The following is a 20,924-nucleotide window of genomic DNA, read 5'->3' on the forward strand; positions in this document are numbered from 1 at the left end:
TAATAATAATAATGGTATTTGTTAAGCACTTACCGTGTGTGAAGCACTGTTCAAAGCACAGGGTGATGTCCCACGTGGGGCTCACAGTCTTAATCCCCATTTTATAGATGAGGTATCTGAGGCACAGAGAAGTTAAGTGGCTTGCCCAAGGTCACACAGCTGACAAGTGGTGGAGATTCATTCATTCAATCGTATTTATTGAGCGCTTACTGCGTGCAGAGCACTGTACTAAGCACTTGGGGGATGGGATTCGAACCCATGATCTCTGACTCCCAAGCCTGTGCTCTTTCCACTGAGCCACACTGCTTCTCTAGCAGAGAAACAATATAACAGAGATGGTAGACACAGTCCCTGTCCCCAAGGAGCCATGAAATTATTACTTCAACAGGCAGTCTGCGGCATTAAACAACCTAGAAAGCACTCACAAAACATGCTTTCCAGGGAAGAGGGAAACAAAGGAGGCATGGCATATGTTCAGCAGCAGGAAATTAAAAAGTAATTAGGAAGATAAGATAGAGGCAGCTTAGTTAAGGATTTCAGAGATATGAGAAGAAAGGAGAGAACCGGAGAAAAAATTCCAAAACAAACTGAAAATGCAGCAAGAAATAATGGCTTTTTCAAAAGGGCAATGACTCAATCCAAAATTGAAAATAACTACATCGGTCTTGGTGGATAGTTACAACCCGGAGGTGGAGCGATGAAAGCGGAAGAGGTTGAGGAAGGGAGGGATGCGAACGGATTTGCCGAAGTAGACTGTGGCCTGGGGAAAGATTAACTACACAGCTGGCGGAGATTAATGCAGTGGTATCGCAGCGCCATGGCATTGGCTAGCTATGTCTGGCTTCGCTAATCCTCAGGACTAGGGTCCCTCAAGGAGAGGGCATGTCATCATCATCATCATCAATCGTATTTATTGAGCGCTTACTATGTGCAGAGCACTGTACTAAGCGCTTGGGAAGTACAGATTGGCAACATATAGAGACAGTCCCTACCCAACAGTGGGCTCACAGTCTAAAAGTCTATGTCCTCACCTGAGGGGACCAAGGCGGACGAGGCTGATATACTAGGCCGGAAACGGAGAGCGGGGGTGGCGGGAGCAGGGGCATCTACACTGGGAATCCAAACGATGCAGCTGGAGACAATAATAATAATAATAATAATAATAATGATGGCATTTGTTAAGCGCTTACTATATGCAGAGCACTGTTCTAAGTGCTGGGGGTGGATGCAAGGGGATCAAGTTGTCCCAACTGGGGCTCACAGTCTTAATCCCCATTTTACAGATGAGGTAACTGAGGCTCAGAGAAGTGACTTACCCAAGGTCACACAGCAGACATGTGGCGGAGCCGGGATTCGAACCCATGACCTCTGACTCCAAAGCCCGGGCTCTTTTCCACTGAGCCACGCTGCTTCCCTTTCCACCCGGATCTGGATTCCGGTCACAAGTCAGCCCCGCACCGCCCCTGGCTGTCCGCTCAGGCCCAGACTAATAATAATAATAATAATAATGATAGTATTTGTTAAGCACTTACTATGTGCCAAGCACTGTTCTAAGCACTGGGGTAGATACAAGGTAATCTGGTTGTCCCACATGGGGCTCACAGTCTTAAGAGAAGCAGCATGGCTCAGTGGAAAGAGGCCGGGCTTTGGAGTCAGAGGTCATGGGTTCAAATCTCGGCTCTGCCAACTGTCAGCTGTGTGACTCTGGGCAAGTCACTTCACTTCTCTGGGCCTCAGTTACCTCATCTGTAAAATAGGGTGAGCCCCACGTGGGGCAACGTGATCACCTTGTAACCTCCTCAGCGCTTAGAACAGTGCATTGCACATAGTAAGTGCTTAATATTCATTCATTCAATCGTATTTATTGAGCGCTTACTGTGTGCAGAGCACTGTACTAAGTGCTTGGGAAGTACAAGTTGGCAACATCTAGAGACGGTCCCTACCCAACAGCGGGCTCACAGTCTAGAAGGGGGAGACAGACAACAAAACAAAACACATTAACAAAATAAAATAAATAGAATAGTAAATATGTACAAGTAAAATAAATAGAGTAATAAATATGCACAAAAAATGCCATTATTATTATTATTATTATTATTATTAATCCCCATTTTACAGATGAGGTAACTGAGGCACAGAGAAGTGAAGTGACTTGCCCAGAGTCACACAGCTGTTAAGTTGCAGAGCCAGGATTAGAACCCATGACCTTTAACTCCCAAGCCCAGGCTCTTTCCACTAAACTGCACTGCTAGATCAGTGGGGCCAAGAAGCAGCATGGCGTAGTGCATAGAGCATGGGCCTATGAGGCAGAAGGTCATGGGTTCTAATCCTGGCTCTGCCACTTCTCTGCTGTGGGACCTTGGGTGACTCATGTCACTTCTTTGGGACTCAGTTACTTCATCTGCAAAGTGGGGATTGAGACTCTGAGCCCACTTGTGATATGGACTGGGTTCAACCCAGTTTGCTCGTGTCCACTCCAGCACTTGGTACAGTGCCTACAACATAGTAAGCACTTAACAAATACCCTAGTTAATTAATTGATTAGTTTAAGCCTGGAAGTCTGAGGACTGGGTTTTAATCCAGGCTCCACTTTGTTTGCTGGGTGACCTTGGGCAAGTCACTTAATTTCTCCGAGTCTCAGTTTTCTCATATGCAAAGTGGAGATTCCATAACACCATAGTAATTACTATTATTAACTCTTCTCCCTAAGCAGCGTGGCTCAGTGGAATGGGCACGGGCTTCGGACTCAGAGGTCATGGGTTCAAATCCTGGCTCCACCAATTGTCAGCTGTGTGACTTTGGGCAAGTCGTCTCTGGGCCTCAGTTACCTCATCTGTAAAATGGGGATTAAGACTGTGAGCCCCCGGTGGGACAACCTGTTCACCTTGTAGCCTCCCCAGTGCTTAGAACAGTGCTTTGCATGTAGTAAGTGCTTAATAAATGCTATCATTATTATTATTAATATTATTAATTGATTAGTTTAAGCCTGGAATTCTGAGGCCTGGATTTTAATCCAGGCTCCGCTTTGTTTGCTGGGTGACCTTGGGCAAGTGACTTAATTTCTCCATGCCTCAGTTTTCTCATATGCAAAATGGAGATTCCATAACACCATAATAATTACTATTATTAAGTCTTCTCCCCAGGCAGCACAGCTCAGTGGAAAGAGCATGGGCTTTGGAGTCAGAGGTCATGGGTTCAAATCCTGGCTCCGCCAATTGTCAGCTGTGTGTCTTTGGGCAAGTCACTTCACTTCTCTGGGCCTCAGTTACCTCATCTGTAAAATGGGGATTAAGACTGTGAGCCCCCCGTGGGACAACATGATCACCTTGTAACCTCCCCAGCGCCTAGAACAGTGCTTTGCACATGGTAAGCATTTAATAAATGCCATCATTATCATTATTATTATTATTACCTAGACTGCGAGACCCATTTTTATTTGTTTTTTTAACAGTATTTGTTAAGCGCATACTATGTGCCAGGCACTGTACTAAGCGCTGGGGCAGATACAAACTAATCAGGTTGGACATGGTCCATGTCCCATATGGTGCTCACAGTTTTAATCCCCATTTTACAGATGAGGTAACTGAAGTACTGAGAAGTTAAGTGACTTATCCAAGGTCACATGGCACACAAGTGGCAGAGCGGGATTAGAGCCTAGATCCTCTGAGTCCCAGTCCCTTGCTCTTTCCAATAGGCCACATTGCTTCCCATGAGGGGCAGGAACTGCGTCTGATGTGATTATCTTGTTTAGTACAGAGTTTAGTCCAGTGCTTGGCTTAGAATAAATGCTTAACATATCATCATCATCATCATCATCAATCGTATTTATTGAGCGCTTACTGTGTGTAGAGCACTGTACTAAGCGCTTGGGAAGTACAAGTTGGCAACATATAGAGACAGTCCCTACCCAACAGTGGGCTCACAGTCTAAAAACATATACTACAATGATGAGTAATCAATCAGTAGTACTTATAAGTGCTTAGTACAGTGCTCTGCACACAGTAAGCGCTCAATAAATACCACTGAATGAATGAATTGAGAAATTACTATGTGCAGAGCACTGTTATGATTAGCTAGGTAGGCAATGCGGCCTCCTAGCAGAAGCCTTTATGTACTAGAGTGGGTTGCAGCTGTTCATACAGTGCAGCAAAGTGTAAAACCACATGGGGCTAAAAAGATCCCCAAACTGTCATAGACCCTCCAGCCGGGTGGAGTCCTTCATGGTGCACCTTTGTCCCTACTCCAATCCTGCTGGATTTAAAAAAAAAATTACCTTTTCATGTTATTTGTTAAGCACTTATCATGTTCCCACTACCAGAATGGTTGCAGGTGAAGTGGGGAGTTCTGGGAGAGATGTGTCCATGGAGTCGCTATGGGTCGGAGATGACTCAACAGCATAAGACAAGACTGTTTTAAGAAGCTGGGGTACTGGGTTAGATATAAAACTGGACATAGTCCATTTCCCACATGCAGCTCCAGGTCTTAATCTCCATTTTACAGACAAGGTAATTGAGGCAGACAGAAGTCAAGCGACTTGTCCGAGGTCACCCCGGAGACAAGTGGCAAAACTGGGATTAGAAACCATGTTCTTCGACTTCCAAGCCCATACTCTATCCACTAGCCAATGCTGCTTCTTTTAATAGCTCAATCATTGTTTTCTTATGGGGGGAAATGTAGAAAGCAGGGGTTAGGTGAAAATCAAATGCACAATGCACTTGCATGGTTAAGAGAAATGAAATGAGGAAATGATGTGGTCAAACTAATAGGACCTTAATTATCTGCAGGCCTGCTAAATCCGTGAATTTCTCAAATGCTTCCCATTTAATTCTCCTCAGCAAAAGTTTTGGAGAGCAACAGATTACATCAGAAAGCCCTACCATAATCAGAAGGCAATCGTCATGCCTTTCTGTGATGCCTGAAGGGTTTATCAGTGGATGAGGAGACATGGGTTTATGACAGCTGTAGTAGAAGCTTGAAAGTTTCATGGAGTTGCAGCAACAGAAGGCGATTTGGGGGCTTGGATTTGTGGGGAGTTTCAATGGGAAAAACTACATACAAGGAACGTGTGAAGAAAATATTTCATCTTGAAATGTGAACAGAAAGTTTGCGAGTGAATCTGGGAGGGTTTGGTTCAGTTGGGTGTTATTATGGCATTTGCTTTTTTATTTTATTATTTTGTTCATTAAGCATTATGTAAGATGCATTGTTCTAAGATGTGGGGTCGATAGAAGTTAATCAAGTTGAACATCTTCCCTCTCCCACATGGAACTCTCCGTCTAAGTAGGAGGAAGAACAGGTAATAAGAGATTTCCCCAGATAGGAAAGACCTGCTTTCGGAATCACTGAAATAACATCCCTACAGCCCCCAATTTCAGCACTGAGTCCCCAGGAGTCAGAAGTGCTGCATCTTCGTAGCATCAAGACTCACAGAAAGTGGAAAATGTTCCACTACAATTACATACGTTTTTCTTCTTCTGTAGCTATTCGCCATCTGGAAACCTTGAGTTTATCTTCCCTCCGTAATGTTCCATGTCCTTTTTCTCCCTGATTAACTTTCCAGCTGTGCCATCCCTGCAGCCATCTCAACACTCTTGGACTACCTGTTTCTGGTTACTCATTTATGCACCTGTGTTTATTACATCTACTCTTACACTGAAGTATCAAATGTGCATCGATATAAGTCCACGTCATAAGCTTCAAACGATCCTCCATATGTCCCAAATATGTTGTTCAGTGCTCCATTAATACAATATCGATGCATCTGACAATTTGCTGATATTGAGACATTTGACCATTTTCTTCCTACAAGACACCATCCCCCCACTCCATTTCGACTCCAGCACTAGGGTAATAATAACAGTAATAATAATAATATAATAATGATAATTATTTTATTTCTTAAGTACGTACTGTGTCAAGCACTGTGCTAAGACTGAAGTAGATGCAATACAATCAAATATGAGACAGCCTCTGTTCCACACGAAGCTCTGCTGAGACTAAGGGGGAGCGAGAAGACATATTTAACCTCCATTTTATTCATTCATTCATTCAATCATATTTATTGAGCACTTATTGTGTGCAGAACACTGTACTAAGTGCTTGGAAAGGACAATTCGGCAACAGATAGAGACAATCCCTACCCAACAATGGGCTCACAGTCTAGAAGGGGGGAGACAGACAACAAAACAAAACAAGTAGAAAGGCATCAATAGCATCAATATAGATAAATAGAATTATAGATATATACACATCATTAATAAAATAAATAGAATAATAAATATGAACACATATGCACAAGTGCTGTGGGGTGGGGAGGGGAATAGAGCAGAGGGAGAGAGTCGAGGCGATGGGGGGGAGGAGCAGAGGAAAAGGGGGGCTCAGTCTGGGAAGGCCTCTTGGATGAGGTGAATATTCAGTAGGACTTTGAAGGGGGAACTGTGCTAGTTTGGCAAATAATAATAATAATAATAATGGCATTTATTAAGTGCTTTCTATGTGCAAAGCACTGTTCTAAGTGCTGGGGACGTTACATGGTGATCAGGTTGTCCCACGGGGAGCTCACAGTCTTAATCCCCATTTTACAGATGAGGTCACTAAGGCACAGAGAAGTTAAGTGACTCACCCAAAGTCACACAGCTGACAATTGGCAGAGCCAGGATTTGAACCCCTGACCTCTGACTCCAAAGCCCGTGCTCTTTCCACTGAGCCACGCTGGATGTGAGGAGGAAGGTCATTCCAGGCCAAGAGGTAGGACGAGGGCCAGAGGCTGATGGTGGGGCAGGGGAGAATGACCAATGAGGGAACTGAGGCACAGAAAAGTTAAGTGACTTGCCCATGGTCACAGTGCAGGCTAGTATGGGAGTCAGGTGTCAAGAGTCCTGGCTTCTAGTCCTGTGCTTTTTCCTCTGGGTGCCACTGCTTCTTTAAGAAAAGCTTTACTCATTCCCATCATCCTCTCCATTTGATTGAAGTACCCTATTCCACAATCAATCAATCAATCATACTTATTGAGCGCTTACTGTGTGCAGAGCACTGTACTAAGTGCTTCGGAAGTACAAGTTGGCAACATATAGAGATACACCCTGCCTCCTCTTTCAAATACCTTTAAATGTAGCAACAGGTAAAACCATTCCTTCATTTACTCACTCGTATTCATTGAGTGCTTACTGTGTGCAGAGCACTGTACTAAGCACTTGGAAAGTACAATTCAGCAATAAAAAGAGACAATCCCTGCCCACATAGGGCTTACACTCTAGAAGGGGGAAGACAGACATCAAAACAAGTAAACAGGCATCAATATAAATCAATAAAATTATAGATAGGTACACATCAAAACAAGTATACAGGGATCAATAGAGTTATACATATACACATAAATACGTAAGTGCTTTGGGGTTGGGGGAGAGCAAAGGGAGTGAGTTGAGGTGATGCGGATGGGAGAGGGAGCTGAGGAAAAGGGGGGGCTTAGTCTGGGAAGGCCTCTTGGAGGAGGTGAGCCTTCAGTAGGGCTTTGAAGGGGGGAAGAGTGATTTTTTGGCAGATTTGAGGAGGGAGGGCATTACGGGCCAGAGGTAGGGGTGACCAGTTGCCCCTAGCTGCCTCATGCTGAGATGTGGGCCTCATGATTATGCTCCTTTTGAAAATGCCAATGACACATTGTCATCTTGTATATACTCCCTCTTCAGTTACAGGACCTTTGCATATTTCCCAATATTTGCTCTTTGCCCTGAAATTGTTGCTCTTTTTAGCACGGTGGAATAAACACTTGCCAAGTGTACCTCCGGACTTATGCTATGACAGTTCACCCTGTAGATTGTAAGCTCAGTGTGGGCAGAATGCGTCTACCAACTTTGTTAGCATGGTGGAGCGGATACAGCACGGGCCTAGGAGTCAGAAGGTCATGGGTTCTAATTCTGACTCTGCCACTTGTCTGCTGTGTGACTTTGGGCGAGTCACTTCACTTCTCTGGGCCTCAGTTACCTCATCTGGAAAAAATGGGGATTAAGAGTGTGATCCCAATCTGGGACAGGGACTGATTAATTTGAATCTACCCAAACACTTAGAACAGTGCTTGACACATGGTAAGCACTTAACAAGTACCATAATAATTCTTGTTATTATTATTTCCCAAGTGCTCAGTACTGTGCTCTGTATGCAGTGAGTGCTCAATAAATGTGATTGTTTAATTGATTGATTTGATTGCACCTTCTACTCTCATGCACAAGGAGATTGAAGCATCTCCTGCTGCAATCGCTTAAACAGGAAATTCAGCTCTGTATGCATTAACAGGGAAAATAATGTGCCGATTCTCACATATTCTAGTCATAAATTAATCAGATTTAGTAAGAGAAAAAAGTTGAACCAGAGAGAGCCCCATATTGATCAGCTAACTGGGCTAAAACAGCTACTCGAAAGTGTTTACTCAGTATAGTGAAAAGAACTTTAATTATTCAATCAGTTGTATTTATTGGGTGCTTACCATGTGCAGCACACTGTACAAACTGCTTAGGAGAGTAAAATATAAGAGACACATTCCCTGCACGCAACGAGCCATGAAATTACTACTTCGCCATGCAGTCTGCAGCGTTATACAACCAAGAAAGCTATCACAGAACATTCTTTCCAGGGAAGAGGGGAACAAAGGAGGTATGACACATATTCGGGAGCAGGAAATTAAAAAGTAATTAGGAAGATAAGCTAGAGACAGTCTAGTTAAGGATATCAGATATGAGAAGAAAGAGAAGCAGTGAGGCTCAGTGGAAAGAGCACGGGCTTGGGAGTCAGAGGATGTGCGTTCTAATCTCACCTCTGACACTTGTCTGCTGTGTGACCTTGGGCATGCCACTTAACTTCTCTGGGCCTCAGTTACCTCCTCTGTAAAATGGGGATTAAGACTGTGAGCCCCATGTGGGAAAACCTGATTACCTCGTATCTACTCCAGTGCTGAGAACAGTGCTTGGCACATAGTAAGCGCTTAACAAATACTATTATTACTATTATTAAATGAGAGAACCAGAAAAAAATCCAAAACAAACTAAATATGTTTCTATTTTCTTTCCTCTCCAGTTTGGAGTCCCAGATCCTTCTTCTAATGCAGGATCATAAAAAGCTCCTAGACAACATCATCATCATCATCATCAATCGTATTTATTGAGCGCTTACTGTGTGCAGAGCACTGTACTAAGCGCATGGGAAGTACAAATTGGCAACATATAGAGACAGTCCCTACCCAACAGTGGGCTCACAGTCTAAAAGGGGGAGACAGAGAACAAAACCAAACATACTAACAAAATAAAATAAATAGAATAGATATGTACAAGTAAAATAAATAAATAAATAAATAAATAAATAGAGTAATAAATATGTACAAACGTATATACAGGTACTGTGGGGAAGGGAAGGAGGTAGAGATGCCCAAAAGCAATGATATCAGGGGGCAACTGATCTATCACCACTATTTACTGAGCAATTATTTTGTGCCTAACAGCATACTAAAGGTTTGGGAGAGTGTAATACAATAGAGTTCGTAGACAAGACCCCTACCTTCAAGGGACTTATAATGTAGCAGGGGAAACAGACACTAAAGTAAATTAATGATGGTATTTGTTGAGCGCTTACTATGTGTTGAGCACTGTTCTAAGCACTGGGGTGGATTCAAGAAAATCAGGTTGGACACAGTCCCTGTCCCACTTGGCCCTTCCCCCTCAATCCCCATTTTACAGATGAGGTAACTGAGATTCAGAGAAGGGAAGTGACTTGTCCAAGGTCACACAGCAGACAAGCGGCAGAACCGGGATTAAAATCCAGGTACTTCTGACTCTCAGTCCGATGCTCTCTCCAATAGGCCAAAGATGGGAGGAAGCAATGGAGAATAAAGATATGTGCAGGAGTGCTCTGGATGGGGAAGATCCCTTGACACGGTGAGGAGAGCAGATGGAAGCATTTCCCAACAGATAAAACCAATGCTATGTTGTGAATGACTGCTGGAGATAGACTGAGGTGGAAGAGAGGCTTTCATCTATCACAAGGCAGCGTGGCCTCGTGGAAAGAGCACTGACCTGGAACTCTGCCACTTTCCTCTTGGGCAAGTCATTTCTTCTCCCGGTGCCCCAGTTTCCTCATCTGCAAAATGGGGTTTTAATACCTGTTCTCCTTTTTTTTAATGATGATAATAATAATAATAATAATGGCATCTGTTCTCCTCCTATCTCTCCGGTCATTCATTCTCAGTCTCTTTTGCAGGCTCCTCCTCCCCCTCCCATCCCCTTACTGTGGGGGTTCCCCAAGGTTCAGTGCTTGGTCCCCTTCTCTTCTCAATCTACACTCACTCCCTTGGTGACCTCATTCGCTCCCACGGCTTCAACTATCATCTCTACGCTGATGACATCCTAATCTACATCTCTGCCCCTGCTCTCTCCCCCTCCCTCCAGGCTAGCATCTCCTCCTGCCTTCAGGACATCTCCATCTGGATGTCTGCCCGCCACCTCAAACTCAACATGTCCAAGACTGAACTCCTTGTCTTCCCTCCCAAACCCTGCCCTCTCCCTGACTTTCCCATCTCTGTTGACAGCACTACCATCCTTCCCGTCTCACAAGCCCGCAAACTTGGTGTCATCCTCGATTCCGCTCTCTCATTCACCCCCCACATCCAAGCCGTCACCAAAACCTGCCGGTCTCAGGTCCGCAACATTGCCAGGATCCGCCCTTTCCTCTCCATCCAAACTGCTACCCTGCTCGTTCAAGCTCTCATCCTATCCCATCTGGACTACTGCATCAGCCTTCTCTCTGATCTCCCATCCTCGTGTCTCTCCCCACTTCAATCCAAACTTCATGCCGCTGCCCGGATTGTCTTTGTCCAGAAACGCTCTGGGCATGTTACTCCCCTCCTCAAAAATCTCCAGTGGCTACCAATCTGCGCATCAGGCAGAAACTCCTCACCCTGGGCTTCAAGGCTGTCCATCACCTCGTGCCCTCCTACCTCACCTCCCTTCTCTCCTTCTCCAGCCCAGCCCGCACCCCCCGCTCCTCCGCCGCTAATCTCCTCACCGTACCTCGTTCTCGCCTGTCCCGCCATCGACCCCTGGCCCCCGTCATTCCCGGGGCCTGAAATGCCCTCCCTCTGCCCATCTGCCAAGCTAGCTCTCTTCCTCCCTTTAAGGCCCTACTGAGAGCTCACCTCCTCCAAGAGGCCTTCCCAGACTGAGCCCCTTCCTTCCTCTCCCCCTCGTCCCCCTCTCCATTCCCCCATCTTACCTCCTTCCCTTCCCCACAGCACCTGTATATATGTATATATGTTTGTACATATTTATTACTCTATTTATTCATTTATTTTACTTGTACATATCTATTCTATTTATTTTATTTTGTTAGTATGTTTGATTTTGTTCTCTGTCTCCCCCTTTTAGACTGTGAGCCCACTGTTGGGTAGGGACTGTCTCTATATGTTGCCAACTTGTACTTCCCAAGCGCTTAGTACAGTGCTCTGCAAACAGTAAGCGCTCAATAAATACGATTGATTGATTATCAGCAAAGCACTGTTCTAAGTGCTGGGGGGGATACAAGGTGATCAGGTTGTCCCACAGGGGGCTCACAGTCTTAATCCCCATTTGACAGATGAGGTAACTGAGGCTCAGAGAAATTAAGTGACTTGCCCAAGGCCACACAGCAGACATGTGGCGGAGCCGGGATTAGAAGCCATGACCTCTGATTCCCAAGCCCGGGCTCTTGCCGCTGAGCCATGCTGCTTGTTATGCACTTACTATGTGCCAGGCTCTCTACTAAATAATAATAATAATGATGGTATTCATTAAGTGCTTACTAAGTGCCAGGCATTGTTCTAAGCACTGGGTAGATACAAGATAATCAGGTTATCCCATGTAGGGCTCACAGTCTTAATTCCCATTTTACGGATGAGGTAACTGAAGCACAGAGAAGTTAAGTGACTTGCCTAAAGTCACACAGCTGATAAGTGGCAGAGCCGCAATTAGAACCCATGACATCTGACTCACAAGCCCGGGCTCTTTCCATTAGGCTATGCTGCTTCTCTACTGGGGTAGATACAAGTTAATCAGGTTGGACATAGTTCATGGCCCAATTGGGGTACACTTTCTTTATGCTCATTTTACAAATGAGGTAACTGAGCACCAATTAATATAAATAAATGACAGATAATCCACTTGGACACAGTCCCTGTCCTCCACTGGGTTAGTCCCCAATCCAAGAAGCAGCGAGAAGTGAGAAGCAAGAAGCAGCGTGGCTCAGTGGAAAGAGCACGGGCTTGGGAGTCAGAGGTCATGGGTTCGAATCCTAGCTCTTGTCAGCTGTGTGACCTTGGGCAAGCCACTTAACTTCTCTGTGCCTGAGTTCCCTCATCTGTAAAATGGGGATTAAGACTGTGAGCCCCACGTGGGACAACCTGATAACCCTGTATCTCCCCCAGCACTTAGAACAGTGCTTTGCAAATAGTAAGTGCTTAACTCATTATTATCCAAGTTGGAGGGAGAACAGGTATCAAATCCCCATTTTACAGAGAAGGAAACTGAGGGCCAGAGCAGTTAAGTGGACTTGCCCAGAGTCACATAGTAGGCAACTGACAGAGCCGGGATGAGAACCCAGGTCTTCTGACTCTCCAGACCGTGATTTCCCTGTAGGCCACTCTGCCCTACCGAGTCACCGTGCATGCCGTCTGGTGACACTGCAGCCTCTCCCTCCACAATCAATCAGTGGTATTTATTGAGTGCTTACAGTGTGCAGAGTAAGGCACCAGAATGGGGTGCCAGGGTTCATAAAGCTGTATTTTAGGATTTGGGAAAGGGGCCCTGCCAGTCGGAACAGCTGTTTTTTGTAGCATGGGTGAGGCCTTGCAATGAGTCATCCACACTCTCGCCCAAGTGCCCCTGCTGCCCTTGGGATGACCCTGGTAACGAATGCCTCTATAAGAGGTAGCAGCTGCAGATACTGTCGTGGCCTCGCCAGTTTCTCATAAACTGATCACTGGTATCTACTGAGTGCTTACTGCATGAAGAATATCACACTGCACACTTAGTGATGGTATTTGTTAAGCACTTACTTTGTGCCAGGCGCTGTTCTAAGTGCTGGGGTGGATACAAGCTAATCAGGTTGGACACGGACCCTGTCCCACATGGGACTCACAGTCTTCATCTCCATTTCACAGATGAGGTAACTGAGGAACAGAGAAATGAAGTGACTCGAATAAGGTCACACAGCAGACGTGTGGCAGAGCCAGGATTAGAACCCAGACTCTTCTGATTCCAAGGCCTGTGCTCTGGGGGCCACACTAGGGAGGATACAACAAAGTTAGTAGGCATATATGCTGCCCACAAGGAGCTTACTGTCTATAGAAGGAGATAGACATTAATATGAATAAATAATAGATGTGTATGTATGGGCTGGGGGCTGAGGTTGGGGTGAATTATTCAGTACTCAAAGCATACAGATCCAAGGGAGAACGAGTCAGGGAAGAGAGGGCTCAGCTGGGGAAAGCCTCTTGGAGGAGATGTGACGTTAATGAGGCTTTAAGGTGGACAGAGTGGCGGTCTGGCATACATGGAGGAGGAGGGAGTTATGAGATGGAAGCGGTGTTGAGATGGAAGAGATAATAATAATAATAATAATTGGCATTTGTTAAGCACTTACTATGTGCAAAGCACTGTTCTAAGCACTGGGGAGGATACAGGGTGATCAGGTTGTCCCACGTGGGGCTCACAGTCTTAATCCCCATTTTCCAGATGAGGAAACTGAGGCCCAGAGAAGTTAAGTGACTTGCCCAAGATCACACAGCAGACATGTGGTGAAGCGGGATTCAAACCCATGACCTCTGACTCCAAAGCCCGGGCTCTTTCCACTGAGCCACGCTGCTTCTCTAATGACTTGCCCAAAGTCACAGCTGACAATTGGCAGAGCCGGGATTTGAACCCATGGCCTCTGACTCCAAAGCCCGGGCTCTTTCCACTGAGCCATGCTACTTCTCAGGGCACAGTGGGGAAGATGGAGGTAGAGGAGAGAAGCGGGTGGTCTGGGCTGTAGTAGGAGAAAAATGAGGTAAGGTAGGAGGGGGTGAGATGATTAAGTGCCACCTATATATATGTATATATGTTTGTACATATTTATTACTCTATTTTACTTGTACATATTTATTCTATTTATTTTATTTTGTTAATGTGTTTTTGTTTTGTTGTCTGTCTCCTCCTTCTAGACTGTGAACCCGCTGTTGGGTAGGGACCATCTCGATATGTTGCCAACTTGTACTTCCCAAGCGCTTAGTACAGTGCTCTGCACACAGTAAGCACTCAATAAATACGATTGATTGATTGATTGTACTTCCCAAGCACTTAGTACAGTGCTCTGCACACAGTAAGCGCTCAATAAATACGATTGAATGAATGGATTAATAAAGCCGATGGTAAGGAGTTACTGTTTGACGCAGAGGTTCTTGAGAAGTGGGGATATAATAATAATAATGATGATGGCATTTATTATTTATTATCCCCTTCTCCTCAAGACTTTGAGCCTCTTGTTGGGTAGGGATTGTCTCTATCTGTTGCCGAATTGTACTTTCCAAGCACTTAGTACAGTGCTCTGCACACAGTAAGCGCTCGATAAATATGATTGAATGAATGAATGAATGAATGAGAAAAATGAAGTAAGGTAGGAGGGGGTGAGATGATTGAGTTTCACCTATATATATGTATCTATGTTTGTACATATTTATTACTCCATTTTACTTGTACATATTTATTCTATTTATTTTATTTTGTTAATATGTTTTGTTTTGTTGTCTGTCTCCCCCTTCTAGACTGTGAACCCACTGTTGGGTAGGGACCGTTTATTTATGTTGCCAACTTGTACTTCCCAAGTGCTTAGTACAGTGCTCTGCACACAGTAAGTGCTCAATAAATACAATTGAATGAATGAATATGTTGCCAACTTGTACTTCCCAAGCGCTTAGTACAGTGCTCTGCACACAGTAAGTGCTCAATAAATACTATTGAATGAATGAATTAATAAAGCCGATGGTAAGGAGTTACTGTTTGACGCAGAGGTTCTTGAGAAGTGGGGATATAATAATAATAATAATGGCATTTATTAAGCACTTACTATGTGCAAAGCACTGTTCTAAGCACTGCGGAGGTTACAAGGTGATGAGGTTGTCCCACGGGGGGGCTCACAGTCTTAATCCCCATTTTACAGAAGAGGTAACTGAGGCACAGAGAAGTTAAGTGACTTGCCCAAAGTCACACAGCTGACAATTGGTGGAGCCAGGTTTTGAACCCATGACCTCTGACTCCAAAGCCCAGGCTCTTTCCACTGAGCCATGCTGCTTCTAAAAGTGTTTTTTAAAAAAATGATCCAGGCTGCAGTGAAGTGTGAACTAGAGAGGGCAGAGAGCGGAGGAAAGGAGATCGGCAAGGAGGCAAATCAACAGTAATCAAGGCAGGATAGGATAAGTGCTTGTGAGCCCACTGTTGGGTAGGGACCGTCTCTATCTGTTGCCAACTTGTACTTCCCAAGCGCTTAGTACAGTGCTCTGCACAGAGTAAGCGCTCAATAAATATGATTGAATGAATGAATGAATGAGTACTGTAGGCACAGTCTGGATGGAGAGGAAAGGGTAGATTTTAGTGATGCTGTGAAGGTAGAACCGATGGGATTTGGTGACGGATTGAATATATGGGTTGAATATGAGAGCGAAGATAATGCCAAGATTATGGGCTTTTGAGAGAGGGAAGATAGTCTACATTGGTGGGAAAGGCAAGTGCGAAGATGTGTTCTGTTTTGGACATGTTAAATTTTAGGTATTGGCAGACATTAACCACTTAAGTGTAATACAGACAGGTTGGCTTTAGCAAGGACAGCAGAGTAGGGGAGAAGGAAGGATCACATTTTTATTTCCTTTATAGTCAATCGATCAATCATATTTATTGGGTGCTTACTGTGTGCAGAACACTGTACTAAGCACTTGAGATTGTACAACGTAACAGAGTTGGTAGATACGTTCCCTGCCCACAGTGAGGTTACATTCTAGTGGGGGAGACAGACATTAGTAAAGAAGGGAATTACAGATATAGAACAGCCAGCATTAAAGTAAAACCAGAACCTAAAAGCCTAGCAAATATGAACTTTTAAAAAGAAAACAATGGAACTGCAAAAGAAAAATGGGTAACCAAAAACAAAAAGAATATATAAATACAGGGCTTTTCATTTAGTGTTTTTCTTACTAATTACTCTTTAAGAATTAAAGTGCCTCTTCAGGTACTGGCTTCTGCTCTTTTCCTTGAGTTTGTATCTTACCCCCATTTTTTTTATGGTATTTGTTAAGTGTTTTACTATGCGCCAGGCACTGCACTAAGCACTGGGGTAGATACACTGTTGGGTACGGACTGTCTCTATATGTTGCCAACTTGTACTTCCCAAGCGCTTAGTACAGTGCTCTGCACACACAGTGAGAGCTCAATAAATACGATTGATGATGATGATGATGATACAGGCTAATCAGGTTGGACGCAGTCCATGTCCTGCATGGGGATCACAGTCTACATCCCCATTTTACAAATGAGACAATTGAGGCACAAAAAATTTAATTGACACACCCAAGTTCACACAGCAGACGGGCGTCAGTCCCGGGATTAGAACCCAGGTTCACCCTGTGCTTTCATGGAAACAGAACAAGCGCTTTCTTTTTGACACTTTATTCATTCTTCATTCATTCAGTCGTATTGATTGAGCCCTTACTGTATGCAGAGCACTGTACTGAGCGCTTGGGAAGTACAAGTTGGAAACCTATAGCGATGGTCCCTACCCAATAGCGGGCTCACAGTCTAGAAGGGGGAGACGGACAACAAACCAACACATACTAACAAAATAAAATAGAATAGTAAATATGTACAAGTTAGTTGACACTTGTCAACTAATCAATCAGTGGTATTTACTGAGCACTTACTTTGTGCAGAGCACTGTTCTAAGCACTTGGGAGAGTACAATACAAGAGAATTAGCAGACACATTCCCTACCCATAGTAAATTTATAGTCTAGAGGTGATCTTACAGTTTATTCATTCATTCATTCAATCAATCATATTTATTGAGCATTTATTGTGTGCAAAGCACTGTACTAAGCGCTTGGGAGAATACAATATAACAGCAGACACATTCCCCTGCAAACTGACATGGCACATGCTTCTCTCTTCGGCCCAAGATACCATCTGTATTATGTGGAGCATGGTTATTAGGGTTTAAAAAAGAGGGTGTTTAAATGCAACTGATTCCAATGCTGTGGTACCTGTCATTCCCCGGTGGAGAATGAATGCCAGACGGGAGGCCACTTGTGGTTGATTGTACAGTTTTCTGTAGCTATTTTTGTTGTTGTTTAGCAGTAAGTAGCATTTAAAAGTCCTCATTCACCCTCTGGGTTCCCCAGATACCAGTTACACACACACACTATGTCACAAATCTGAAACACTGAAGAAGCTTTGGACTGACATGGATTGTTTCCTATATGAGGGGAAACAAAGGAAAGGAGAGCTGAATTATTCTAGTTGGTGTGATTTACAGGCGTTACCATCTCTGCGCCGTATCATCTGCAAAGAGCTTGGCTGGGTGACTGAATATAGTAACATGGAAAGTCGTATGGCCTTTTGCCACAGACAGAAAAAATAGTCAAATGGGTCAAAGAGACTCTGCAAAGTTAAGGAAAATACGAAAAAAGGGAAATACCAGCCCTCTTTCACCTTATTTTACTCTTTGTACTTTTGCCAGTGTTGCGTATGTGTGTGACACACTGAAAGACAGCCCTTTCCACACTAAACCCGCTAAAACAGAACACATTTTTGAGCCTCCTAATAATACTGATGGCATTTGTTAAGCGCTTACTACATGCAAAGCACAGTTCTAAGTGCTGGGAAGGATACAAGGTGATCAGGTTGTCCCACATGGGGCTCACGGTCTTAATCCCCATTTTACAGATGAGGTCACTGAGGCCCAGAGAAGTGAGGTGACTTGCCCAAAGTCACACAGCTGACAAGTGGCAGAGCCGGGATTAGAACCCATGACCTCTAACTCCCAAGCCCATGCTCTTTCCACTGAGCCATAAGGTGAGCAGTGAATTCTTGCTCTGCAAAAACCTTATTAGCAAAATTGGACATCCACTCCCCCATCTCTAAGTGGCTCCAAAGTTCATTCATTCATTCAATCATATTTATTGAGCTCTTACTGTGTGCAGAGCACTGTACTAAGCGACTGGGAAGTACAAGTCGGCAACATATAGAGCCCAACAACGGGCTCACAGTCTAGAAGGAGGAGACAAAGTTTCAAACACATCACACACACACAAAGCCTGTCCACGAGAAGCAGCGTGGCTTTGTAGAAAGAGCCCGGGCTTGGGAGTCAGAGGTCATGGGTTCTAATCCCAGCTCCGCCACTTATCAGCTGTGTAACTTTGGGCAAGTCACTTCTCTGTGCCTCAGTTCCCTCGTCTGTAAAATGGGGATTAAGACTGTGAGCCCCCCGTGGGACAACCTGATTACCATGTATCTATCCCAACACTTAGAATAGTGCTCTGCACACAGTAAGCGCTTAACAAATACCATCATCATCATCACTGCTGTACTCCTATTTTTGTGGTTTGCAGCCCCCGGCACTGTTTTCACTTTTGCCCCTTTGTCTCACAATCCTGTGAAAGCTGCCTCTCCTAAGAATCAGTCCTTTGTTGGCTGCAGTGTTTCATGGTGGTCCACCAGCCAAAGCTGTCCCCTTGTCCCTTGTTTTAGGTTGCCCAGTTTCAGCATTGATTGTGGTCTCTTGCGTATCTTGCTGCCTCCCCTTCTAACGGATCGAAGAGCCCGGGCTTGGGAGTCAGAGGTCATGGGTTCTAATCCCGGCTCCGCCGCTTGTCAGCTGTGTGACTTTGGGCAAGTCACTTCACTTCTCTGGACCTCAGTTACCACATCTGTATAATGGGGATTAAGACTGGCAGCCCTACGTGGGACAACCTGATCACCTTGTATTCCCCCCCAGCGCTTAGAACAGTGCTTTGCACATAGCAAGTGCTTAACAAATGCCATCATTATTATTATTATTATTTGCACTGATCCTCAAGGTCACCTTTCTCGGTACCTTCTGAGAAGTGCTTAGTAAGTAAGTGCTTAACAAATGCCATAACTATTATTAATCATTGTTCAAACAATCAATGGTATGAACTGAGTGCTTACTGTATGAAAAGCACTGTACTAAGCACTGGGAAGAGTACAATATAACAGAATTCATAGCCATGATCCCTCCCCAAAAGGAACATGAATATCTAGTATGACTCTGCATGAAGTGGACACAAAATACTGTGACTATGTCTTACTCATGCTCTGAGAAGCAGCATGGCCTGCTGGAAACAGCCCAAGCCTGGGAGTCATAAGACTTGGGCTCTAATTCTGACTCCACTACTTGTCTGCCGTGTGACCTTGGGCAAGTCACTTTCTGTGCCTCAGTTCCCTCATCTGAAAAATGGGGACTCAAAGCCTGTTCCCCTCCTACTTAGACTGTGAGCCCCATGTTGGATCTATCTTGCATCTACCCCAGCACTTAGTACACTGCTTGGCACAAAGTAAGCTCTGAATTAATAGCACGATTATCATTACTACCTTCAACTCTACTGTCCTTAATAATTAATAATAATTGTGGCATTTATTAAGCTCTTACCAAGTGCCAGATACTGCACTAAGCACTGAGGTGTATACAAGCAAACCAGGTTGGACACAGTCCCTGTACCACATAGAGCTCACAGTCTCAATCCCCATTTTACAAATGAGGGAACTGAGGCCCAGAGAAGTGATATATGTATATATCACTGTATATACGTTTGTACATATTTATTACTCTATTTATTTATTTACATATCTATTCTATTTATTTTATTTTGTTAGTATGTTTGGTTTTGTCTCCCCGTTTTAGACTGTGAGCCCACTGTTGGGTAGGGACTGTCTCTATATGTTGCCAATTTGTACTTCCCAAGCGCTTAGTACAGTGCTCTGCACACAGTAAGCTCTCAGTAAATACGATTGATGATGATGATGATGATGAAGCGACTTGCCCAAGGACACAGAGCAGGCAACTGGGATTAGAACTCATGACCTTCTGACTCCCAAGACCCGTGCTCTATCCACTATCACATGCTGCTATATTCTATACTCTAGGTATGGACTTACCGTGGTTTGATACTGAAGCTTTTGGTTTTGTTTTTGGTCTCTTTTCTGATGATGTCTAGCATTCAGTTAGTCTTTTTGGCTGCTGCAGTGCCTAAGCTTCTTAGGGGGTCCTCTCCAGTTGCTTTGGCTCCTTTGGCTTGAAGAGCTTTCCCTTCTTGAATATACTTACAAGTTCCATATTTTTGTTCAGCGATGAAATATAGATGAGTTATACATCATAACTCCCAGACATTGATTTGCTAGCCCGATAGCTCATGTCTTAAAATCAAATAGGCCACTTTCCTGAAGGACTGTGATTCATGAAGTTTGCCCACAAATTACTAGCCTCAGGTGGGATATGGACTATGTCCAACCTGAAGTGGGCAGAGAAATTTTCTGTTTATTCTTATATTGTACTCTCCCAGGTGCTTAGAACAGTGCTCTGAACACAGTCAGTGCTCAATAAATACAATTGAATGAATGAATTAGCTTGTATCTACCCCGGTGCTTAGTATGGCACCCGGCACATAATAAGTGCCTAATAGATAACATTAAAAAATCTGAATTTCTTTTCTAAAATTGCTTAGGTCAGTTTATGAATAAAGATCCAAGACTTCCCCTACTACACCAGTATTTATCATTAATCTTATCCTTCTCTTGTAGTATCATTCAAGCAGCATGGCATAGTGGAAGATGCAACATGGCGTAGTGGATAGAGAATGGTCCTGGGAAT

General features: G+C 44.2%; 1 protein-coding gene across 1 annotated transcript in view; it reads right to left on the minus strand.

Moving 5' to 3' along the window:
* Window positions 1–20,287, minus strand: part of CPQ (carboxypeptidase Q) — a 389,493-nt gene extending 369,206 nt beyond the window's left edge. Inside the window, exons 1-2 of the mRNA XM_038745090.1 lie at window positions 20,213–20,287; window positions 1,032–1,132 (exon numbers count right to left, since the gene is read on the minus strand). Of these exons, the coding sequence (XP_038601018.1) occupies window positions 1,032–1,132; window positions 20,213–20,274 (163 nt within the window). The 5' untranslated portion in view covers window positions 20,275–20,287. The remainder of the gene's footprint in view (window positions 1–1,031; window positions 1,133–20,212) is intronic.
* Between the last annotated feature and the right edge of the window lie 637 nt (window positions 20,288–20,924).

This window comes from Tachyglossus aculeatus, chromosome 4 (assembly GCF_015852505.1).
Source record: "Tachyglossus aculeatus isolate mTacAcu1 chromosome 4, mTacAcu1.pri, whole genome shotgun sequence".
Lineage (NCBI taxonomy): Eukaryota > Metazoa > Chordata > Mammalia > Monotremata > Tachyglossidae > Tachyglossus > Tachyglossus aculeatus.